This window comes from Castor canadensis, chromosome 5 (assembly GCF_047511655.1).
Source record: "Castor canadensis chromosome 5, mCasCan1.hap1v2, whole genome shotgun sequence".
In the NCBI taxonomy this organism is placed as follows: Eukaryota; Metazoa; Chordata; class Mammalia; order Rodentia; family Castoridae; genus Castor; species Castor canadensis.
This window is the reverse complement of record NC_133390.1, coordinates 83963192-83989414: the sequence shown is the minus strand read 5'-3', so window position 1 is coordinate 83989414 and position 26223 is coordinate 83963192. Positions and strand designations below refer to the sequence as shown.

General features: G+C 40.1%; 1 protein-coding gene and 1 non-coding gene across 4 annotated transcripts in view; one reads left to right on the top strand and one right to left on the bottom strand.

Moving 5' to 3' along the window:
* The window catches only part of Etv5 (ETS variant transcription factor 5), a 56716-nt gene that overhangs the window by 9510 nt on the left and 20983 nt on the right, over positions 1 to 26223 (bottom strand). For all 3 annotated transcript variants that reach the window (XM_074073596.1, XM_074073598.1, XM_074073597.1), the window contains exons 6-9: positions 19552 to 19681; positions 18355 to 18642; positions 7980 to 8239; positions 5702 to 5761 (exon numbers count right to left, since the gene is read on the bottom strand). In XM_074073596.1, the coding sequence (XP_073929697.1) occupies positions 5702 to 5761; positions 7980 to 8239; positions 18355 to 18642; positions 19552 to 19681 (738 nt within the window). The remainder of the gene's footprint in view (positions 1 to 5701; positions 5762 to 7979; positions 8240 to 18354; positions 18643 to 19551; positions 19682 to 26223) is intronic.
* LOC141423764 (small nucleolar RNA SNORA27) lies at positions 24310 to 24432 on the top strand. The gene has a single exon (XR_012448575.1). It is a non-coding gene; the product is annotated as a small nucleolar RNA SNORA27 (small nucleolar RNA).

Here is a 26223-nt window from a genome sequence, read left to right as displayed (position 1 = left end):
CCACATACCTCATTTGATTATTAAAGAGTTTGGAGGGTAAAGAATGCCACCCAAATGGATAAAGATTTGCGTCTATAGAGGACTGCATAGAGCAGTAAGTTCAAAGCAAGCTGGAGGTATTATGAGAAATAGTGTGAGGAATCTGAAGAGACTTTCTAGCTATAAAACTTAATTCACTGTATAGGTGCCACAACAGACGTCACGATAGGGGAAATGACTGATCCAAATATGCACTCAAAGAAAGTGAAAGGAAGGTAAGGCATCCTTAAAGGGGTCAAGGAGCGGGATGGCCTGTCACTGTCCCCCATAAACCCTTGACATGCATTCGGTGCTAACCACCATGTCACAAGAAACACTGTCAAGTCAGACCAGTGGTTCAAACCACAGCCAGCTAACAGAACTCCTTGATGGGATCCCATGTTCCCTGTGGTCCAGTCTGTCTTCAGAGGTATCAGGACTGTAGCATACAGTCCTTTCCCAGCGTATTTCTCAGAAGCATGGCCCAGAAGCTACTGTCTGATAACTGAGGCCTCCCTGGGTCTGGCTCTCAGCCGTTCCATATGGATGTGGAGTACAGGTGTTAAGTGTACTGGATGTACAGTGGGGATAGGCAGAGGAAATGCTCTGCAATAAAGGACTTTATTAGACTTTCGAGGAAATAATTATCAACTGAAATATCCATGGGTAAAGAAGCCATGTGATGCCACTATTCTCTTTTTCTTTACAATCAGCCTAGATCAAGGAGCTTCTTGGGACCCGTACCATTTTAAGAAACCTGGGCCTAGAAAAAACCAGCCCAACTTGTAGGAAACGAGTTTATTTTGTGGTTTGTATTATTCATCTTTATTTCCTTAGCCCCAGGCATAATTTCTCTGTTGCTTAACTATATCAAAGGAAATGTGTTTTACTGGCATTTATTTATTATTGAATCCACTATTTAGGCCAGGCACTGGGTTAGAAGTGGGTAGGTAGCCAGAAAAATATAGATGTAGACATTGTTCTCATGGAGTGGATATCTCAGCTGAGGGAGGCAGACAATGAAAGAAAAGAAAGGAGATATAGTGTAGTGGGGAAGTTAAAGAGTGTAGGCCCTGGAGCCAGACTGGCTTATCCTAATTAACCGTGTGATTTTGAATAAATTAATTCCTTTGTGCTCCAGTTTCCTCATCAGGGAAAAGAATAATTCCCATCTCATAATCCTGTTAGGAGAACTGAATGAGTTAATTTATAGTCTGTTCCCTTGATCTATTGCTCTATCTTTACAGCAGGATGCCAAGAATAGCTCCTCATATGTAAGTAAGTATAAATGATAGCTTAAAACACACAGCCATTGCATATCGTGATAAGGACCATTAAGCAACTCACTGGATAGTGTGAGTGCTTTATCTCGCATCCTCTGCCATGGAGGCTAAATTCCCTGAGGATAAGGACCATGTCCTGAGTGTCTTCATGTCCTCGCATTTAAGAAGTGCTCAATACATAGCTGAATAAGAGATTCTGCAGTCTCTATTAAAAAAAAATTAAGAAAACAAGCTAACTTTTAAGTCAGGGATTGAGTGCCTCCTGAAAAATGTATTTTGTAATTTGGTACTAGAGAACTGTTTGACTTTTATGACAAGTTGGTATACTTTGCATTATCAATAAGACATCATATGCATCATGGCTTTTACCTTGGCTGCCAGGAAGCTATGTATTTCCTGATCTTCCACTTGTATTTTGATATTCCAGTGATGTTCTAATGGCCTCATTATAAAGTCATTCTAAGTGAATTACTTAAAAGTTTACACACCTGTCAAACTTGCTGCATTATTTTTAGAGCCTTTTTCCTCCAAGATAAGGATAGTATGTTTCACAACCCCATAAATCTAGATTAAATTCTCTGTTTGTTTTTCAAAACTAATCAGATGAAGGCCTTTCTATAAGAAGTATCGTTTGGGTGCACGTTGTGGTTTCTAGTTATTGCCACATGTAGTCCTCTAAAACATCTGGAAGATACTATTGACTTAAGTGAATTCAAGTCAGTTGAATTTGCACCAGCAGTTATTTCTGTTGTGACCACAACCATCAAATCACTTAAATAAAGGTGGCAGGAAGGAAGAACCTGTTTGAGGAGCAAGTGGAAATGAAAGATCCAAAACATTACGTAAGGATTCCAGGTGAACGCTTAAGGCAGGATGGCTATCTTAGCAATCACAGATGCCAATCAGAAACACTTGTTTTGCTAACTGTTTCACTGGCATCTGTGGTCAAGGCTGCATAATAAGGATAGAAAAACCATGCCAGAGTAATTTAGAACAATTAAAAATGCTCATCTCTTTGAAACTAACTTCTTCAATGTGTATGGGGTCAGGGAAAGGGATAGGAAAGAGTGGGGAGGAAACACACACAAACTTACCAGATAGTCTGTGTACAGTAAGCAATTCAATACCTTACTAAAAATATTTCCTTTAAGAGCATGCTCTTTCCTAAATGTTGTAATTATGCAAAACATTTTCCTCTCTCTTTTCTCCCACTCCCTCCTAGTTTGTCTGCTGCAGACATCAACTGCTGCTGTATAAACATCCAGGAACCTGGAAGAGAGCCCCACACAGCTGTGCCTATCACAGCCAGTGGTCTAGTAGACAGCCCTTGCCCACCCAGGGCTGAACACTCACTCAAGAGGATCACAGAGTACCCAGGGTAACAACACTTGTTCTTCCATCTAACTCAGTCACCAGGAAGCAGCTCATTATAGAAGCCACTCTTATAAACTAATCACTCACAAAAACCAGCCAATGTTTCATGGTTATCAGCTCTTTTGAATGTCACCTAAAATGCTACCGACCAGTGGCTCTCAAGCTTAGATAGACTAGATCCGACCCTGGAATGTCTCATTTCATTGCCCTGGGTGAAACCTAGACATCAAACAAACTTAAAAGCCCCCAGGTGAGTCTAAGGAGCAGCCAAAGTTGATACTCTCTATCTTTGATAGTCTCGAAAACTTTAAGGTCTCCAGGTCATTAGGATTTCCAGCAGAGCTTGGGAAAGCAGTGTGCTAGACTCCACTCTGGAGCATCTGATTTAGTAAGTCTCAAGTGAGTCCTGAGAATCTGTACTTCCAAGTTCCAAGTATGGCTGATGCCACAGGTTTGGGGAATTCCACTATTCTAAAATATCTAAGGACAGATGTATTTGACAGAGATATACTTCTGTTCTAAGAAAAAACAAACAAGCAAAAACAACATAAACCCTTCCTTGCTCAGAAGCCCTGAACCTAATTCTTGAGGCTTTTATGCCTCACAAATTTTATCTCAGTCCCCAACAGGGCCCCGTTCTGTCAAATGAGCTGACTTTGCTACTGTCATCCATTGTGCAGGAGCTAGTCATTCTCAAGTGCTCCTTACAGCTCTGACAATTCAATTATCCCCTCACCCCCAAAAAAGACCCCCTTCCACCTCTGGATTCCCGTCTAATTACTTTTTAAAAAGAAATCCTAAATTTAAAAAGATCTGTGATGATGCACTAAAATAACAAGACAGGAGTCCTCACAAAAACTGGCAGCAGATGCCTCCAAAATGTCATATCCTTTTAACCTAGAAACTTCACGGATTTAGCTTCAAGAATTAAGGAAATGTCAGCAGATTTAGTTAGATGAACATTCACTTCAAATTGTTTTGTGAATAATCTGGAAACATCTACATTTTAAGTAAGAGGTGATCAGCTAAATGCATCCCATGCAATAAGTACTATGTAGCCACTAAGGAGGAAATCAGAGAGAACTGTGGTACTACACTGGCTGTACAGCGTGGAGGAAGATGAAGAATGTGGGCTCTGGAGTCATGAGGGCCTCTCGCAGAATTCTGGCTCTACCTTCCCAGCCATACAACTTTAAGCAAATCTTTTAACCTCTCTGAGCCTCAGTTTCCTCATTACACTATGTAACTAGTAGAAATATCTACCTTATGGGACTGTTATGAGAATTAAATGACTTAAAATCAATATGAAGAGCTTATAACAGGGTTTGAAATGTATTAAGCATTTAATGAGTGAATGACTGTTACTAAAAGAAAGAATAAACTATAAAATGAGTCCTCTTATGATCTGCACAATGCTGTATTTATGCATGAACAGGAAAGTGTAGAAGACCATATAGCAACTATATAGCAAATTAATGATTCTGGACGGTGAGATTTACTTTTTATCTTTGTATTTGTGCAACCAATATTTATTGCTTATGGTAGAATAACCTACAAAAGTTTGTATTTTAAATAAAACTAGCTCAAAAACAAATTCTGAGGAAATGTTGAGATTCCAGCTTCATTCTGATCACTTCCTTGAAGCCATGTACTACAGAACATCTATGCATCTTATTTTGTTCTAAGTTACTCTTATCCCACTTAGGTCAGTGCTTATGAAGGCAAAATCACAGGCTCAACCCTGCCCACTGCTTTTGCTCCTAATCATAGTGACATTACTTTAGAGGCTTGCTCAATTAGTTGGTCCCAAAGAAACTGAGTGTAAGAATTTGACCAACAGCACAGCCTTGACATAAAATCATCTTTCTGTACAAATGAACATCAAGATGTGGTCATTCAGGCTTATGGGTAAACCGGCTTTAAATTCTCATTTCTCAAGGGAGGGGGTGGGGGGAAAGGGAGGGGGCAGGGGGGAATAATGACCCAATCATTGTATACACATATGAATAAAGGAAATTAAAAAAAAAATTCTAATTTCTCCTCTGAGATATTTTTAATTTATCCAATTAGAAACATTTCTTTTGTGTCCTTCTGTAGAGCATTTTGTACACAATATACTTCTATACAGCCTCATCAACCTCCAACTCCTCCTTCCTTTCATCTCCTCTCCAGACTCTCAAGGCCAGAAAAGAAAACTTAAAACTTTACACCCATAATAAAAGGACTAATCATTTATCATATATTAATTGCAACGAGGACCTATCCACCCAAATGAAGTAAAACCTAGAAACATGTTTCGTTTATTTTCTTGAGACAGGGTTTTGCTATGTATGTAGCCTAGGTTGGCCTCAAACCCATGACCCTCTTGCCTCTGACTCCAAGTGCTGGGATTACAGGTAGGCACTACCACACCCAGCTTAGGAATTCTTTGTAAAGTGTCCTTCAAACCATATAAAGTCACCCGTATTGACATAATCCCTATACTTCAGTTTAGGCTGATGTCTGAAAATGTGGACACCACAAGTTAGTTCCCTTTAGCTTCACCTGTCCTACAAAGTCTTAAAAATTAAGGTCACTGCTGTTAAAAATTAAGGAAGAGCTGGACACTGTGGCACATCCCTATAATCCCAGTTACCTGGAAGATGGAGACAAGAGGGTCAAGATCCAAGGCCAACCAACACTAAAGACCCTACCTAAAAAACAAATCTAAAAGAAGCGAAAGTTAAAAAAAAAAAGAATAGTAAAAGGATTTGGGGTGTGGCTCAAATGGTAGAGAGCTTGTCTAGCAACATAAGGTCCTGAGTTTAATCCCCAGTACCACCAAAAAAGAAAAAAATACAGCAGCCCACAATGCTTTATGTCTTAAAAAAACCCTCTACACAAAATAACGGACAGTTATCATCAATCAGCTCTCACCTTCATGAGCTGAGGAATCTATAACATCTGATCTCAAATCTCAGCTTAGAAACTGCAATTTTAAGCCTGAGTTTTTTTGTTTTTGTTTTTTTCCCAAGCAAACTCCTTACCTTCATGGCTGCTGGAGAAATACCCCCCTCTCATGTAGGATGACTGGCAGTTAGGCACTTCTGAAAGGGAAACACAGATACAGAAGGAGCACATGGTAGGGAAGCCATAGCTTGGTAGTAAATCCCCTAACTTTCTCATTCTCCAGGGTCAAGTCTTTTTGGCCTTGTCCTGGAAGAGCTATCTCCCTGATAAACAACATGGAAACACTATACCCACCAATGGAAAGCAACACACTCCTCATCAAGAGTCGTGGGAGGAAAAAAAATGATGCCTCCCCTGCGTAAGTCACTCATTTTAGAAACGAGTTAGCACCAAATCTCACGAGAGAGCTAATGGTAGGAAAAGAAACGCTTTCAAAATGCCAAGCTTGGCCTCCTGGGCTTTAGGGTGAGGAGGGAAACAAGGACTGCTTCGGACTGCTTCACATCTTTCTCAGTTTGTTCACTTTTACTGCTGATGGTCACACCAATTCTGTTCTAAGGGATGAGGGTATTTTTAGGCTAAAGAGGTCGGGAGATCTGAAGATACAAGGCTAGAAGGAGAACTGGGTGGAGACTAGTTTGCAATCACATTTTCTTCATGTTGGGACTGTTATGCTGAAACCAAATCACACTCAGGTGATCTCTTTCAGGCATCATGGTGTCAAGGTATCCATGAGAGAGAGGAAAGTGAACTGGATTGTGCCCATATGGGACAAAAGCTCCCCCCGCCCAGGAATATACCACTAAGATCAAAGGTTACAGATGTGGTAACGTCTGTTGAGTGCCTTGCTTCAAGGGAGTAGGGTGGGGTGAAAAATAATCAGGAAAAATTAAAATGTCAATCACAAAGGGAAAAATGCTGCCCATCATACCTACTCCTGAGAAAAATACATCAAAGTATTCAAGGGGAATGCCAATGACCATTTTACAAGTTATCAATACCTGACTTAATTTTTCTGTCATAAAGTAGCAGATGTCTCCTTCTGTCCAACTTCTCAGCCTTTCTTATAACCAGTTTCTGCCAGAATGGAGCAATCTATGTGTCATCTCAGAGAAGACCGCAGCAAATTCTATATACCCTGTGCCTTTTGCAAAAGTCATTGAGTTCTTAATTGCCTCAACCTTTCCAGGGTCTTAATAAACGGGCCTAAGGGGAATAGTGAAAACCAACCAACCAACCAACCAACTACCCTCTGATTTCTTTAGCATTAACTGGGCAGGCAGAGTGGCTCAAGCAGTAAAAGCACCTGCCTAGCAAGTATGAGGTCCTGAATTCAAATCCCAGTGCTGAAAAAAAAAAAAAGTGAAAAAAAGTTTTAGTAATTTCTGAAAAGGGAAGAGGAAAACAAAGACAAAATAGTTTCTAAATGTCTTAGCTGCAAAATTCCAATTCTCTTTTCCCCTAACAGTTTCATTTAATACACCTGGCCCATACAATATTGTAGGCGGTGAATGAGTTGTGAGTGGGGGTGGGGGGTGGGGGGTGGGGGAGGGGAGGTCAGACACCTTTTCATGTGCTGAAGTTCCTAGGCAGGAGGTATCCTCTAACCAAATAGGCGCCCTCACATGTTATACTTCTCCCCATGTATGCCAGCAACTGCTGAGGGACACAAGGATTTCCCAGTTGCAAGCATTGCAATAGACCAGTGAATTCCATGAAGCAACTAGTAAGATAGGCTCTTCCACAGTGTATTCAGTCCCCCCTACAGCTATGCAACATCAGGTACTTTCTCAGAACAAAGCTCATTTCAAGAACAGAATTGTGCCCTATGTGGGAACTCTCTTTTTTATAGTTAAATTGGGAGTTTAATGAGTCTGTTGGATTAAAAAAACAACTAAGCCACAAAACTAGGGACAGCATTAAAATAGTGTTCCTTGTGTCTAGGGAGCCTAATGCTGATAGGTCTTAAAATAGGCACCAGCCAAGACTGAACTGTTAGGCTTGACTCAGAGGTGTACTTAATATCAATTTTGAATACCTACTGCACTTTCTACCATCACCATTGCTTTTCTGTTTTGTTTTACGCTCAGTTATGCACAAACGTGTCTGCTTTAACTAACTCATATGTTCTTTGATAGCAATCTTTTCTTTCTTTTTTCGGTGGTGCTGGGAATGGGATGCAGGTTCTCATGCTCTACCCACTGAGCTACACACCTAGTCCTTGAGGGCAATTCCTAAGAAGTTATTCACAATTCATAAGATTATTCACAAATCCCTGCAGATAGAAGACACCCAATACTGATCAGACAGAGGAGTAGGAGAATGAAGAAACAAGTGGCAGGATTTTGAGCTAACCTGAATCAACGCAGTAATCCCTGGGCTCCTGCTTGATTCCCATTGGTGACTGGAACCCGTGTGCTGGGGGACCTGGCATCCCAGGAACCCCGTGCTCATAGAGCGGGTCATGGTATTCTTGCTTGAATCCCTGAGGGGGTGGGGGAGCTGCAGGGACAATAGGTTCTGACATCTGTCGGTGGTAACTGGGGCGATTATCTCCAGGAACTCCTGACTGAGGCGGGAAGGGGTGGCAGGGTTCAGACAGTTGTCTCTGAAATCTGTAAGAAGAAAGAAGTTACACTGTTTAACTAAGACATGATGCATATTCACTGTGAACAGACTATACATCTGAATGTAGAAGACCAAATAATTGCAACTAGCATAATACATGTTAGTCACTACTTCGTTTATTCTGTCACTTGTAGAGGATGAATTTTTTTTAAACTGAAAGTCTATACTCTTACCCAGTTAGAAAATATATTAAAAAGAGAGAGAGAGAAACTCATCCAGAGTAGCAATCAAAAACATAGAATTCCTAGGAATGATTAGGAAATGTACAGATCATAGAAGAATAAAATCCTGAAATTATTTTTTAGGGCCAGGTGTTGTGAACACACATCTATAATGCCACCACTCAGGAAGCTGTGACAGGAGTACATCAAGTTTGAGGGTAGCCTAGAGCTACCACAGTGAGTTCCAGGCCTGGCTACATAATTAGATCCTATCTGAAGGAGAAGAGGAAATGCAGGGAGGGAGGGAAGGAGGGAGAAGAAATTGTCTTCTGAGGAAAGAAGATCTAAAGAGAAAATATTTAATGCTTTGAAGCTGCTGGTTCACTGAAAATTATTCTTAAAAGAAAATGCCTTTCCAATCAATTTGACAAGATGATTCTAAATTTTAGTTAAAAGATGAAAAAATTTTTTTCTCTTTTGAGACAAGGTCTCACTACATAGCTGAGGCTTGGCTTCAGACTCGTGATCCTCCTTCTGAGTACTGACATTATAGGCCTGAACCACCACACATGGCCTAAAAGACAAAATAACTTTTGAAAAGAAATAATGACTCGTTAGGTATTGACACATATTGTAAAGCTACAATAATTATAACAGTAATACAAGGAATGAAAAATTGATTGGCAGATCAAAGGAACTGAACAGAATGTTGTAAACTGCCAGTATATTCCGAAATACTACTTGTTAAAGTCACCATCTTCAGTTAGTAGGGAAAAAAAGTTAGGTCCCATTTTACACAGGCCAAAATACATTTCCTGAATAACAGATTTCCAAGTAAAAAAGTGAAATCATAATATGAAAATATGTATGAAAGCTTACATAATTGTGGAGAGAAAACTTTTCTAAGCATTATAACAACAGCAGAAGCCATCAAGATAAACAGACATACCTCACTGTGTAACAAAAACACCAGAAAGAAAACCAAAAGGAAAACATCAAACTGGGAGGAAAAAAAATAATCTGAAATAGTCAGAAAATGCCAGAAACAAAACCAAAAGTAAAACTGGGGGGAAAATCCCTAAGGCACACAACAACGCTGATACTGCTGACATCGCTCTTTTGCTTTTCCTTCTTTATTTTTTGAGACAGGGTCTTGCTATGTTGCCCAGGTTGGCCTTACACTCAACATCCTCCTGCCTCTCCCTCTTGGGTGCTGGGATTGCAGAATGTGCCAGCATATCCAGCTTGACAAAGCTTTAAAAGACCAACAAAAAAATTAACATCTTAGTAGGAAAACGGGTAAAGGGCACAAACATGCAAACCATTAAAGAAGAAATACTAATGGCAGAAACAAACAAAAAGTTTAACTTCATTGGTAATCAGAAAAAGTACCAAGTGAAAAGAGAGACATTGTTTTCTTAACCTGCAGGATGAGCAGGCAGCTAGTAATTCTGTGCCAGGTACATGAACAACATGAACAGCACCTGAATCACAGATGATGAGAGACACCTACAGAGATGGTCACTGATGCACATGTCTAATAAGGGTACTGATTAAGCACACTGTGATAAGGCCACTTAGATGACAACAACCATTAAATATAATGTAATATGCAAACCCATACAGATCTAGAAAGGTACTTTTCATGTATTAAGGCGCAATGCTAAACAATTCATGGAATGTCAGTTTTGCAAAAATAAAAAAAAATAACTATGGCAGTCCTACAAAATCACAGGACGATTTACACTTAAATGGCAACTCTGCTTGTCTCCGTGATGGTTATGATTTTAGATGATTTTCCTTTTTCACTCAGCTATAGTTTAACAATACATATGCATTATTTTTATAACAAGATAAAACAAGAAAAACTCTTTAGTTTTGTTTTGTTTGGTGATTCATCAAGGAGCATCCTTAACACTCTTTAGCTGACAGACCCAGATGCCCACAGCCTGTTATAGTAGTATAGGGAAGAGAAAGTCTGAGACCCTCAAGTGACGACACTTACTAGAGAAGTGACAGGGCAAAATTGCTTGGATTTGTTTCCCTATCTGTGACAATGGAACTCATTATCCTTTAAATACTTCTGGAATGGTGAAATACAATCATGTCTATAAAGTATGGCTTCTGCCGCAGTCCTAACCTTTGACAGAGTGGGATAAATTTAGGAGGGGGTGGAAGTGGAAGTTAAGAGATAACCGATCTTCAATCCACAAACCATGCATGAGGCCCTATGTGTATAAAGAAAAACATCTGTGACTTTTCTCAGGTAGGAAGTAGGAAACAGGGTTCAAGGAAAATAAAGGATTCAGAACAAATAATTTCAGTAAGTTTTTAGCTTTTATTTTTATTTTTGGTGCTGGGGATCAAACCTAGGACTTCACACATGCAAAGCATACACTATGTTACTGAGCTACACTTCCACCCCCTCAATGAAAAAAATTAACACAGCCTTCTAACATTAGGTCTTACTTTTAGCATGAATCATATAAATAGCTGTACTCAAATAATTTGACTTAGATTTGAATCAATCTGTGGCAACAGGTGGCCAACAGATTTCTAGAACATCAAGATTTTAAACGACAGAGATATGGGTACAGACAAAACAGTTTCAATCAGGGTTTCGATCAGGGTTTAGCACGGCACAACATGTTCTTGGGGGAGTCTTTCCCATGCTACTGCAAGCTGCATTGTGAAACAGTCTTATAACCTGATCCCTGAGCAATTATAATATTCATATCCTTTTATCCCAGACACCAAAGCTACGTAAGTTTCAGTGGATTGAGAGCCCCTCACTGGGGCTCCAGGTGCACATCAGCAGAGCTTCGTCAGGAATTCAATTTTCAAGGTTGCTGTTATTTAAGGAAACCCTTCAAGGGTCTCTGAAGAAGTGCAAATTTGCAACTCAGGTTTAGGCTTGACATTTAGAATACTGGCACCAGCAGCATACTGCAAACCTAAAGGGAATTCATTCAGAACAAAACCACAAAGATATTCTTAAGGCTTTATTTTTATTAGGTGTCCAAACTCTATATTATTCAAAAGGAAAGAACAGTAACAAGAATGTTCACCTCCCAAATTCTCTCCCCATGTCCTTCTGCCACCATGTTACATGTTACCTTCAAAGGTGACCTCTGCAAGTCAGTTCCTTTGATGGTTCCAAGATGGCCTATACCACTCAGTTCTGTAACCAGAGCCTCTGCAGCTGGCAGGGCTGATGGCTCCCACTTCCGCTTGGTACTCATCTTCTCACCTTCCAGACTGAAACTCTAGAGCTGGCCTGGGATGGCCTCAGGAAAGGGTACTTCCATCTGGGCAGAAGCCAGCAACCATCCCCTCCCCCAGGCTACTCCAAGGATGGTCCACAGGACAGATTCTGTCATTGCGGCTGTTCAGCACTGGTTTGTTTTGAGTGGCAAAGAGGATCTTGGGGGCTGGTCATGAAACCAACATATTTGGAAGAAAGGTTCTCAGAGCTTGCTGTTATAATCGCTCCGATTTGCAGAGACTGGAAGTAATTCAGTTCTTGTCCTCAAAATACATTCTGTGAACTTTACTCACTGACCTTCATTTGAACCCCCTTCCCCTCTCAGCAATCCTTTTGAAGTATCTAAGAATGTGTTGTCCACATAAAACAGCCACGACAAAGATGCTGCTTCTTTACTAAACCAGGCAATCATTCCCAAAGGAGGAACAGCTCAGTCCTTGACAAGCCTCCCCCACCCCCAACCCACCCCAATGATCCCATCAGAGCTCCAGCGTAATGGACTTACATTTGGTGAGCAAAGGGAGTCAGACTACCGAGTAAGGCTTTTTCAGTGCCAGTTTATTTAAAGATCCAGTTATTTATTTATTTGTCAGATTTATATAGTGCCTTTCCTCCCAAGAGCTCACCCACACCACCAACATTTGGTTTACATTATGAAAACGGTTAAGATGCTTTTTCTGCATTTCCTTTTTGGTTTTTGCTGCCAACACACAGAGTAAACACAATGCTTATGGAAAAAAAAAAAAAGGAGAAAAGTGCAGATTTGACAGAGGCTATTATTCCACAGTGGCTATGGGTGTCAGGTGAAATAGTGATGGTTCTGAGGTCAGTTTGGAGATGATCCGTAAAACCTAACAAGAACCACAGCACACACTTAATATTTCCATTAAGGCTAAGAGAAGACAGGAAACAGAGAAGCAGCATTCTGACCTACAGGCCTCTGGTCATGAAGTCAGAACATCCAGAGCTGAAACCCAATCCTTACTACTTGCTAGCTGTGACCTTGGCCAGTTATGTAACTGCTCTGAGCCTCAGTTTCCTCATCAATAGTATAAGGACGACCAGCATAGTGGTCTCAAAGGTCTGTTGTAAACATTACATAGGATAATGCATGTAATAGGGCTTGGCACACTAAGTTCTCAATACATACACCTTCACCAATCTCCCAGCTAACATTAGCTATGCAAATAGAAAGAAAGAACTCAGAGAGTCAGAAAATTATCACATACATAAATCAAAGTAAGAGAGCCCACTAGGTGTCTAGAATATCCCTCTGCTTTTTCAGAAAGAATGCTATTTTATTCTTCAGTGTCTGGCTTGTAATGTTGCAGGAAAATAAGCAATTCTTCACATCAGCAACTTCACATTAATTCAAGGGCCTCTGAACATTGATGTTTCTCTTCCTGCCATCCAATCACAACCTAGACACTGTTCCTAAAATCATACCAAAGGACTCTGAAAAAAATCTCCCAGGGAGCTGGGCGCTGGTGGCTAACACCTGTAACCCTAGCTACTCAGAAGGCAGAGATCAAGAGGATGGTGGTTTGCAGCCAGCCAGGGCAAATAGTTTAAAAGACCTTATCTTGAAAAATACACAGGCAAAAAATAGGCTTACGGAGTGGCTCAAGTGGTAGAGTGCCTGGCTAGAAAGTGTGAGACCCTGAATTCAAACCCTAGTACCACAAAAACAGAAACAAACAAAAATCCAAAAAACAAAAATCTCTTAGAACTCCTTGACCTGTCAGTGTTTCTTAGACTCAAACAAGCCCATCTAAACTGTGACAAAACACTAAGAGATGAGAAAAAAAAATATTTCCTTCTAGGCCTAGATGCTTATCTAATTTGCCAAGATGAAATCTGAGAGAAGGAAGGTGATGCAAACATGACATGTCCCTAGGATATCAGATGGTAAAAGTATTACTTGCACATGTACAACATTAAGAAGTCTGATGATCAGCAACACCACCACCAGCAGGTGTTGGCGAGGATGTGGGGAAAAAGGAACCCTCTTACACTGTTGGTGGGAATGTAAACTAGTACAACCACTCTGGAAAAAAACTTGGAGGCTACTTAAAAAGCTAGACATTGATCTACCATTTGATCCAGCAATACCACTCTTGGGGACATACCCAAAAGACTGTGACACAGGTTACTCCAGAGGCACCTGCACACCCATGTTTATTGCGGCACTATTCACAATAGTCAATTTATGGAAACAGCCAAGATGCCCCACCACTGACGAATGGATTAAGAAAATGTGGTATCTATACACAATGGAATTTTATGCAGCCATGAAGAAGAACGAAATGTTATCATTCGCCGGTAAATGGATGGAATTGGAGAACATCATTCTGAGTGAGGTTAGCCTGGCCCAAAAGACCAAATATCGTATGTTCTCCCTCATATGTGGACATTAGATCAAGGGCAAACACAACAAGGGGACTGGACTTTGAGCACATGATAAAAGTGAGAGCACACAAGGGAGGGGTGAGGATAGGTAAGACACCTAAAAAATTAGCTAGCATTTGTTGCCCTTAACTCAGAGAAACTAAAGCAGATACCTTAAAAGCAACTGAGGCCAATAGGAAAAGGGGACCAGGAACTAGAGAAAAGGTTAGATCAAAAAGAATTAACCTAGAAGGTAACACCCACGCACAGGAAATCAATGTGAGTCAATGCCCTGTATAGCTATCCTTATCTCAACCAGCAAAAACCCTTGTTCCTTCCTATTATTGCTTATACTCTCTCTACAACAAAATTAGAAATAAGGGCAAAATAGTTTCTGCTGGGTATTGAGGGGGTGGGGGGGAGAAGGAGGGGGCGGAGTGGGTGGTAAGGGAGGGGGTGGGGGCAGGGGGGTGAAATGACCCAAGCCTTGTATGCACATATGAATAATAAAAGAAAAAAAAAAAGAAGTCTGATGATGAAAAAACTAGAGATAAGAAGCTTTACATTTGAAAAACTTAACATTTAACAATGAAGCAATTGAAATCTGTATCTACATCATTTTAGGAAGATTCTTTTGATGTGGATAATGGAAATAAAATGATGTTTAAAAAGTAAAATTGTCTTAGAAGCTAACATTCACTGAATACCTTCTCTGTCCAAATGTGATCTTACTCACTGTACACAATGATACTGTGTGACAAGTATCTAGTAGTCTTCTATTTTCAGATGAAGAAATCAAAGCTTAGAGAAGTTAAGTGCCTGCCTGATATCCCACACTAGCAGAGTTGGGATTCTGTCCAACTCCAGAGCCATGGACCTAAACTGTTTCTGTAATCATTTGCTTTTTTTTTTCCCTCGGTGGTACTGGTGTTTGAACTCAGGGGTTCACATTCGCTAGGCAGGCACTGTAATTTGAGCCACTTCACCAGTCCTTTTTTGTGAAGGATTATTTTGAGATAGGGTCTCGTGAACTATTTGCCCTGGCTGGGCTTTGAACCTTGATCCTCCTGATCAGCTAGGATTACAGGCATGAACCACTGGTGCCCAAACTGTAATCATTCTTAAATACTCTGTTGATAACATTTAAATAAAATCTGTGTTTGTCCAAGCAACTAGAAAAATCTCTTATGTTTAGAAATTAAGAAACATATTTGTAAATAACTCCAAGGGAAAAAGAAATGACAGGAAATAGTTGGAACTGAACTTGGAACTAAAGCAGGACCTGAGTAAGAAGATCCAATAATTGACTGTCCAAACAGGGATACTTTGGGGAGTGGAAGGAGAAGCTACTAGAAACTAAATGTAGAAAAATGCATCAACTTGAGTGACCTAAGAAGTCCTCAATATACAGTCATCCTGGCCTTAGAAGAAATGTTATTTGATACAACCTCATAATTTAAAGAAAAAGCATTAAAAATTCATGAACTAAACATCCAACCAAAGAAGTTAGAAAACCAAAAGAAACTCCAGTAAAATAGTTTAGTAAAAGCAGATATCAAGGAACTAGAAAATACTCAACAGAGAAAATAAGACCAAAAACTGAATTTTTGAAGACAAATAGTGTTTAAGACTAAAACAGCAAAAAGGTTGAAAATAAGTAATACAGAAGATGAAAGAGACAACTACAGATGCTATAGAAGTTTTAAAAAAGGTATCATAAATAACTCTGTCAATTAATTTTAAAACTCAACATAAAACAAATTCCTAGAATATGTATCAAATTTATTCAACTAGGTAGAAATCCAGAGCAAAACTGTAAAAATTACTGAAACAGTAATTAAAATCTTCCCACAAAGAATGTTGGACACACTGGTTTTACTGGTAAGTTCTTCAAAAACTTTGAGGAATAAAGAATTCCATTTTCACATGAAATATTCCAGAATACAGACAAAGGAGGACATCCTCTATTCACCTGATGAGCATAACCTCAATTCTAAAACCCAACAAAGGACAGAGTAAGGAAGAAAACTGATCTTATTCTTAACCATGCCCAACTTTTTCTGTTGAGATGGGGTGCCATGAACTTTTTCCCTGGACTAGCCCAGAATCTTGATCCTCCCAATCTCAGCCTCCACGATAGCTGGAAAGACAACTAGATGCTATTGCACCCACCTGTTGGTTGAGATGGGGTCTTGCAAACTTTTTGCCTGAGCTGATTTCAAGCTGTGATCCAGATGCCACCAGCACCTGATTTTTTTTTTAAATTTTGCTTTGTTAATTTGTTTTAACACAGGGTTGTTAAAAGGTCAAATAAGACTGTATTTTCTATTCTGAAAAATACCATAATTTATGTAAAGAGATAAATTTTGAAGTAACAGTCCCTCCTATTTTAAATAAAAAAGTCAGAAGCAAAGAACAAACTATCAAACTATACTTACTAACAAAAGTAATCTGTTTCACTTTGGGGAGGGCACAGAAGTTATCAAATGTGTGCTTGTTAGGTTTGAGATCATACAGTACTGAGATTACTTTTACAAAATAAAACCAGGGATTTTATATGTCTCATTTCCAACACCTATAAACAAAACCATTGCCATGTTTTTGATGTATATGGAATCCTACAATTATCACACAGATACTCACTAATACGGGCAACAGGAACAAAATCTAGAGTACTGAGTAACCTATGCTTACACCAAAAGGGAAGCAGGGGTGATGGAAGTGAGGCCATGACCACTTCTCAAAGTGTGACAGTAATATACTCAGGTCCCATCTGAACCTGTCAACTCAATCTCAGAGGCAGGGCACGGAGTCTGCATTTTGACCCCAGCTGTGCACCCCCAGCTTTTGAGACCACGGTGTTCTGGCACAGAAGCCCACATACCCCAGTTTTTACTTTATTGGTTCAGGAGCCTACCACGTACTTCACTCTTCACCCCAGCTCTCTCAAGGCTCTCTGTGTCACCCAAGTATGTGTCAAGTGTTCTTGTTTTGGGACTATCATTCCTAGAGTGTAAGAAGAAGTGAGTTCAACAAGGACAGGCAGACTCCAGAAGTTCTCTGAAAAAGCAATACCTACATTCTGATCCCTGTCTCATTCCCTTTGGATCCTTGAGGATGGACAGCCATAAATCTCAGGGATCAAACTGCCTCCTTTCTTGAGGTTGGGCAGGAAACAAGCCTACTCTACAAGACTTAAGATTCCTGTGTGCCAGTGCCACAGGAGGACAAATGACTTCCAGTGGAATAAGGTATTTCTCCCAACCAGGCATATGGCAGTTCTTCATGGTGACTTTCAGAAAAATGGGAACAGCAGGGATCAGAACCAACCAAAGGTGCTCTACTTTTTTCCCCACATTTTGTAAGTAAAGTGACCTCCAAGTAAAGCAGTCATCTGGGATGGATCAGACCTACTCCTACATTCTCTCTTCCCCCAACATCCACCCAATGCAGACTGCGGTAGAAATGAAGTGCAATGCTCACTGCCTTTCAGCCCTTGACCACTATTCAGAGACTTGAAATAAAAAAAGACAGGCCCCCCAAAACATCCTACATAAAGGAAGGCCTATCATAAGCATCTGAAATTCCAAAACTCCACAAATGATGGACTTAGAAGGCCAGCTTCCCTTTATACCTTTTCTTTCTTTCTTTTTTTTTCCTGGTGCTGCTGGAGTTTGAACTTGGGGCCTCAAGCTTGCTAGGCAGGCACTCTATCACTTGAGCCACTCCACAAGCCCTTCCTAATTAGGAAGGTACATGTACCGGGAGTGTAACCAGGAAATTTCTGTCTCAAAAGCAGATGTTACAACTAAGTTCCTACTGTTGAGACATGTTAAAAACAGATGAATAATGTCTCCTCTAATTCAGCAATCTTCCCTAATGCGTAAGTAAAAAGGTAATAAAGTAATTATGGGCGGGATAAATCAAAGTTCAATTCTTACAGGCAGTATCCAGTGAGAAGCCAGGAAATTTGCCCTTGCTGAGGGTCAACAGATTGTGTATTCTGGGCAAGTCACTCTTCCTCTAGTTCTGGAAGGAGATCAGCTCCACAAAGTATCTCTCCCTTACCTGCTTCATAAGGATGTGGTAAGGTCTACAACTGACTTGGAGCACTTCAAGAACAGGGTGGTATACAAACAGGTACTGTTCATATTTAAACAGTCTTACCTCACAAGATGTCTCAGTGGAATGAGAACTTTATAGGTATCAGTAACTGCTTCCCCTTTCTCCATGAGGAGAGGAAAGAAGGATGACAGAAGGCGTTCAGGAAATCCAGAGCAGCACTCACCTCTGTTCTGATGGATACTGGTTTTCAGGCACCATCTTTGGCATCGGCAGGGGCTGATGTGGTGGTCTGGGGACTGCAAATGTTTGTTGTTGTGGTCCAGGTTCTGGAAGCGAATGAGAAGTGGGGGCAGGGCCCACACCTTGTACTGGGCCAGCTCCAGGGGCATGCGCTGAGTTGGGCAGAGTTGCCTGAGGTGGGGGAAACAGGGAATTCTGATGGGTGGGTGACAAAGGAGTGGTGGGAGGGGTTAATGGCTTGAACCCAGAGGGAGGCTTCCTATCATAGGCACTGTAAACAGAAAAAGAGAAGGAACCATTAAGCTGCAGTGAAGTCATTAACATGCTTACCGGGTCCAGTAAAACACCAGTCTGCAGCCCATTGTTGCCAGCAAATAACAGCATTAACATAGTTAAATTGCTAGCAGCCCTGAGGGAATATTTGTACCTCAGAAAAGTGACAAACACACTGCGTCACAGGGACTTATTTAACACATCTAGTGATTTTTCTCCAAGATAATTTTAGCCTCTGCTTCCGGTTTCCTTTTTCCCTCCTTCTAAAAGAATTCTCCATGTATTCAAGTGTAGGGAAAGAGGGTGATGGGACAGAATTTGCGCCTGGGCATTCTCTAGTCCCCTCTCCTAAGTACTCCAGGGTTCCCAGGAATTACAATCTTTGTGGAAAGTAAATTTCTGAGGTAACATCACTAAAATTAACAACTTCCCTTCTGAAGCAGATCTGTGTTTACTTTCTAGGCAAAGAATGATTTAAAATTAAGCTTCATTCCCGGGGATTGTATATTCTTAAGTAAAGGGCACAAGCTTGGAAACTTTTTTTGTCTATTCTGATTTGAATATTACTTCCAAGGTGCTTAAAGTTCACATTAACATATGATAGACATGAAGTACATATTACCTGCCTTGAAGCTACAGATCAAACACTCCAGTATTTTAGGTGCTTTCCCTAGCAGGGCTTGGTATTCCAAGAATTCAGTTCCTTGTATAGCTATACCCTAATGAAAGTTTTGCCTTTTGTGTATCACACAATATCCCCAAGTGGACACTGGACTATACCTTCAGGATTACATTGCCATGAAAGGGCATATTCTACTCCAAAGGTCTCCAGGACAGCATGTGGAACACTCCACTTGATAGGTACTCCAGGAGCCTTTTGGGGCAGCCTTTCCCTGGCTCCACTTACCAATAGTTGTAGAGGCACTTTTCTCCATAGGTAGCACCAAGAGCCTGCTCATGGCTACAGGATGACAGCTCAGAGGAGGGGCTGTGCAGCTCCCGTTTGATCTTTGTTGGAGGTGGGGCATGAAGCACCACTGAAATCAGAAAAGGGAGGAGCAGAGAAAGGAAAGCCAATTAACACACAATGCTTCTTCCTTTTGCAAACATGTAACTAGCTAATTATTCTTGGAACTCATGTCAAGTCACAAGTCAAGGAACAAAACACTTAAAACTTATAATCTTCCATCCAAACCCAACTAAAAGTTCTTTAGTAGGGTGTGGTGGTCATACCTGTAATTCCAGCACTCAGGAATCTGAGGCAGGAGGATGAGTATGAGGCTAGCCTGGGCTACACAGTGAGACCCTGTCTCAATAAAAGTTCTTTAAAGTCAGAAATCATCACCTGACACTTTTAATTAGCCAAGTCTTTTTTTCTCCCAAAATTTCTTTAGTCATGGGTCTTATTTCCCAAGAGGCTCTGAAACCCTTAAAAATTCTACAGTTGACAGGTCTTTAAGAAAAATACAGTTGGCAGTAGACTATTACGAGGTGCAGACAGAGAATTTTGTTTTCAAAAAGGACAAAACAGTCAGAAGTGTGGTGGCAGACATTACACAATAGCTTATCAAAGGCTTCAAATTGCTGCACCAAACACATTTCTTATTCAGAGGCACATCTACAAATTAAATATGATTTTTTTGTTTGTTTGTTTTGGGGGAAGCAGTACTGGGGTTTTGATTCAGCGTATATATACTCCACCACTTGAGCCATGCCTCAAGCCCTTTTTTGCTTTAGTTATTTTTCAGTTAAGAGTCTTGCATTTTTTTGCCTGGGCCAGCCTTGGACTGTGATCCTTCTATCTTTGCCTCCCAGGGAGCTGGGATTATGTGGTGAACACACATAAGATTGTTGTTGTATTGACTGACTGTATTGTGTTAAAGTATGGAAAATTGTTGTAATAAGAATTATTGGCTAGTATGTGTTAGGACTAAGAAACCAAGCCAGAGAATGACAGGCCAATATGCAAATAAGCCAACCCTAAGGTGGTGAGGCCGATAACACTAACTATGAGGTCACCACCAAGCATAAAAACCCAAGCCTCACTACCACTCATCGCTTGCCTCCTAAATGCTGGAGACTGCGCTGTCAGAGCCCATCTCGAAGCTCTGACGCAGAGGCAGCTGCCACTTGAGAGCACCGCCCCTTCTCCCGACAACCGGGTGTCACTGGTGAACTGTGAGATTGACCTGCAACTCAGATCGGCCGTAAGGATTCCCAGGAGCTCAGCTGGACTCCCCTTAACAGCTAAGAAAATGTTGCACAGTGAGCAAGGCTTGGAGAAGGCCTGAATAAATTCCTGGCTGGCTGGGGTAACAGAGGATGGGACGTTAGGATCCGTGTGAGAGTGCCGTGTGGATTTGTTTGAATAAAATCCTGTTCTCTGAAGTAAGAGTCTCCTGAGTACTGCTTACCTGTACTCGATTGGTAATGAACCATAAGTGCTCACGACAGATTATAAATGTGAGCCACTGCACCTGGTCAAGACTTTTAAAAAGTCATTCTTCAAATAACTCTAAATATCAGCTCTATATAAGAAATACTAAACTTTAGTACTACTACAAAAAAATTTAAAGCAAAGTAATAGAACAATAGACCAACCCACTATCTGAGAAAGGCTAACCTGCATACTGAAGTCCTGGCAAATCGTGTCCCCATGACCACAAGCAAGTACAGGTTTTTCACAACCAGTTCTTTCATACATGGTATGACTATGGTTTGTCCCCTCAGAAACTCATGCTGTCAGGTAGTAGGACCTTAAGGAAGGTGTTTGGGTTGTGAGTATTCCACTCCCAAGAAGTGACTAATGATGTTCTTGTGGGAATGAGTTAGAAACCACAAATGGGTTGTTAGAGAGTATACCTTGCTTCTTAGGCTTGTCTCACTTATCACTTTTGCATGCATCCTTTCTGCTTTTCTACCGTGTTCTGAGGAGCACTTCACCAGATACTTCCTGGCATCCAAAATCATGAGCCAAATAAACTTCTTTGTAAATTATCTAGTCTGTGGTGTTCTGTTACAGCAACAGAAAATGGACTAAGACAGTGTCAATGACTTTTTCTGATTTCACGAAATAAGCACTCAGAACTGTTGTTTATGTCTGAAAGACAACCACATATTCTATATATAATTCTGAGAGGACAAAGAAACAAGAATTTTTCAGATCAAGGTGACTTATATATAGTGGCCAAAATCCCCAATGAACAAAAAGCTATGTTTGCCTTTTCTATCTTATCTAGAAGCTAAATTATTTCAGAGCAGGCCTTCCACCCAAAGTAGAACTCGTCCTCATAACGATGTTTCAGATGAGGGTTATCTTCTTTTAGGTAAATTAGAATGGCTGTCCATTCAGCTACCTTTGGAGGGTGAAGAACAGAGAGAGTTAAGTTTCTATGCTTTTGACCAGATCATTAATTAGCTAACCACAGTCAGTGCCCTGGTGACCCACTAAAATCTTGTTTGACTCATGTTTACTCCTAAAATATATTCAGGAGTTTGGCTAATTTTCCAGTGATTATCCTAGGTAGAATTAGCTACCCAGTCGTCTCTTTTCCATCTGATAAAATTAAATGGTCTTCCAAATGGTGTCTCAGGTGTCTTCCACAACTCCAAGTTATGGGCTCATCTGTGAACCCATGAGATGGAGGACTCTATCACAGATGACAAGGTATAAAGCTAAGTCCTGCCAGTGACTGATGGTGAGAACTATTTTTCCTAATTCCTTTCTTATATAATGCCAACTGCTTTTCCTGAATACATGAAATAAGTTGAGAACTAGCAGATTATATTTAGATGTCTAATATTAGAGTCTTCCTTGTGATTTTTTTTGATGGTGACATCATGGCAGCCAACACTCAATTGTTACCAAATGTTTTTGGAGATTCAGACACAGAAAGGAGCAGAGTTTTTGTGTCTGAATGTTGTTAGTAAATGAGAGAGGAGGGCAGACAATGAGGTGCAGAAACCCACTTCTCCAATGCAGTGGATGTTCTGGGGGTGGTCAGCATGGCTCTTTGGTTACCGCCCATACTCTTACCAGTCTTCTGCCATAAAAGTTTATATAAGTTTTGAAAGTCAACGATAATGGTATTAATGAATTTTTGAATTTCAGATTTTAGAAATGTCCTGACATTTTCACATTATAAAAGTGACCAGTTTTGCTGAGAAGACTAACACTAAAGTGTAAACCAAAGTTTCCCAGAAAGAAACATTTTATAATCACTTCAAGAACAGCATATATTCATTTAAAATGAGAATCTAAACTGTTAGCTAATTCTATCATCTTGATTTCTTCAAATCTAGATAAATGCTTAGTGTGTACCCCATCAAGGATTCAAGGAATCTGGATGAGTGACTGGATCATATTTTTAATCAGTTCTCATCTATCCTCCATAGCTAGGCACAATTTAGTGATAAATAGTTCTCCCAGGAATCAACCATTTGAAGGAGAAAAGAATGGAAAATGGCATGAGTGAGAATGTAAAGTTGAACAGACCTATGCTGACAGGAGAGCCACTGGAGCCCTGTGAGAAAGGCTGAACTCTCCAAAGTTTCAGTGGACCAGAGCACAATTAGAGGTCCAATGATGGCATGCTGTTAAGTCAGAGACCAGAGTGCATTTAAAGCAGAACTCAGAAACCCAAGGAATGTTCCTTTCTTTCATTCTGTTTCCTCATTTGTAAAACGAGGTATGCAAGGCTGCCCTGAGAAATAAAGAAAATGGCACAGTACCTTGCAGATGGTGCTATGATGTTGCATAATTATACTTTGTGCTTTCAAAAACAGTGTTTACCTTTGCTAAGAGGACTTATTAATGATGACAGAGACCTAGGACCATAAAGGATGATGATGATTTGAAATTGAAAAAGGATCCTGAACTTTTCAGAAAATTTGAAAAGAAATGCTGAAAGTGTTGGCTATTTGAGCTGATGTACACCTTCTACAACTGGAAACTGAGTTCAAGCTCAAAGTTAGAGAAGATGGGCCCACAACGTCAATGGTACCTTGACAATAACTCCAAATGAAAATGGACCACCTTCTTTGTCAAAGATTTCTTTCTTTCTTCCCTCTCTCCTTCCCTGCCTCCCTCTCATTTTCTTTCTTTCTCTGAGTATCTTCTTTGGGCCAATTATTCTGGAGGTGCTGGAGATATGACAGTAATCGAAACAGACACAGAGTTTCCTCACTGCATTCATAATTTAGTGAGGGATTGTATTTCTAGCATCTTCTCATAAAAGTAGTTTAGATGTAAACTGAGGCTTCAGTAAACTGAACTTAAGTCCTTATGTTTATATAAGTAAATGTAAATGCACTCACGTTTACTATGTGCTCTTTATCTGGGGCACACCTCAGACATCTAAGTCCACTCTATAGCACACACCTTTCCGTACTAGGCACCAAAATGCCCAGGACCTTCCTTCATCCCTACCAGCAATACCTCTCTGAATCAAGTCTTTACTTTTTGCAATCCTTGACTCCTTTCTAATGTTTCATGTAAAAGGTCTCATTCTCCCTTCTACAGTCCAGCTTATCAAAGTCTTCTGCTCATTTAGACAGGTTTGACACTTTGGATGACCTGGTATCTTCTATAGTTTGGCCAGTCACTGACTAGCCAGACGTCACTATTGGCTGGATACCATCTCTCACCTCAAAATAGGTCCCTATTTGACTATTAAGAACTGTATTAAAGATCCATGTACATTTATTGGTCATTCAAGTGGGGCAAAGGAAATATCCTTTTAAAACTCAGGCAAACTGAGTGTCCCATAACTTGTCAGAGGAAACAAATTAAAAAAAGAAAAAATATCCACATAGAAATGCATACGAAATATTCTGCTTGTCAGACAATCAAGGGCAATGAGCTAGGATGATTTAATTAAGTCTACATCTATAGGTATGCATTACAAAGTATTACTTTGTGACCCACCAGAACGCCATTTTAAATTTACACACAGTGTTTATAAATCAACCACTTTAATATCATAGTTGTTTTTAATATTAGATTAAGGAACTTCTTACAAGATTTTTCTGATGAAGGGCTCAAAGAAAACCTGCCTAGTCCTAGACAATGCAATAAGACAAGAAAAATGAACATAAGGCAAGAGGATTAGAAAAGAATGTAACTATCCTTTTTTTATAGATAGTTTGCTTGGGGACATAATCAACAGGCTAATTCGGCAAGATCATTGGCTAAAAGGTCAATATATAAAAAGAACTATTTCTATATCTAGTAACTAAAACAATGTAAAATCTGAAAAAATACTCACAATAGCAACAAAAACATCAAATACCTAAAAGACGCTACAAGATACTAGCAACTTGGTAAGTAGAAGGATCTATCATACCATGTTAAGGATTGGAAAGCTTGACGTTGTAAATATATCAATTCTTCCCAAATTTATCCATGGGTTCAATATCGTCTCAAACAAAATCTTAGCACTATACAGAAATGAGAATGAAGAAATTGTAAAACATTTAACATCATAGACAAACCTTCCAAAATATGCTGAACAAAAGAAGCCAGACACAAAAAGGTAAACACACTGGATGAATCTACGTATACAACATTAAAAAAGAGAAAAAAACCTAATCTATGGTGTTTAAAGCCACGATGAACATGGGACACATGGAGACTTCTTGTTTCTTTAAATTATTTCCCGATTTAAATGCTTCCGTTGTGGAAATTTATTTATCTATCTATCTATCTATCTATCTATCTATTTATTTTTATGGTACTGGGGTTTGAACTTAGAGGACCTTCACCTTGAACCACTCCACTAACCCTTTTTGTGATGGGTTTCTTCAGGATAGGGTCTTAGCAAACTATTTGCCTGGGCTAGCTTCAAACTATGATCCTTTTGATCTCCTTCTCGCCTCCTGAGTAGCTAGGATTACAGGCATGAGCCACTGGCACCCAGCTGTGGGAATTCATTAGGCAGCTGTACCCTTAGGATTTTTATGGTACGTCAATTAAGTTCCTACTTAAATAAATAAATAAATACAATGTCCAAGTGCCAGTGGCTCACACCTGTAATCCTAGCTACTCAGAAGGCAGAGATCAGGAAGATTGTGGTTTAAAGCCAGCCCAGACAAATAGTTTGTGAGACCTTACCTTGAAAAAAACCCAACACAAAAATAGGGCTGGAGGAGTGGCTCAAGTGGTAGAGCACTTGTCTAGCAAGCATGAGACCCTGAGTTCAAACCCTAGTATCAGGAAAAAAAAAATTAGCCCTTGAGCAGGATATGGTGGTACATATCTATAATCCCAGCAGTCAGGATGCAGGAGGAACGTGAGTTGGAGGCTAGCCTGGGCAACAGAACAAAACACTGTCTCAAAAACAAAAACAAAAACAAAAACCTACCAATCCTATCCTAGCCAAACAGCAACAGTGAATTAATACCAAGATGTTTAGAAAATCTTCTGTAATGATATAGAAACACTCTTCCAAAGAAACAACCCAATTGTTTTAAAAGAGAAAAAACAGACAAACTGACCCATTCAAGAGAAACAGTAATTCCCTCCACTGACAAAATCTGTTTCTTGCCCAGAAGTACAGACCTGTGGACTCCATCCAAGGCA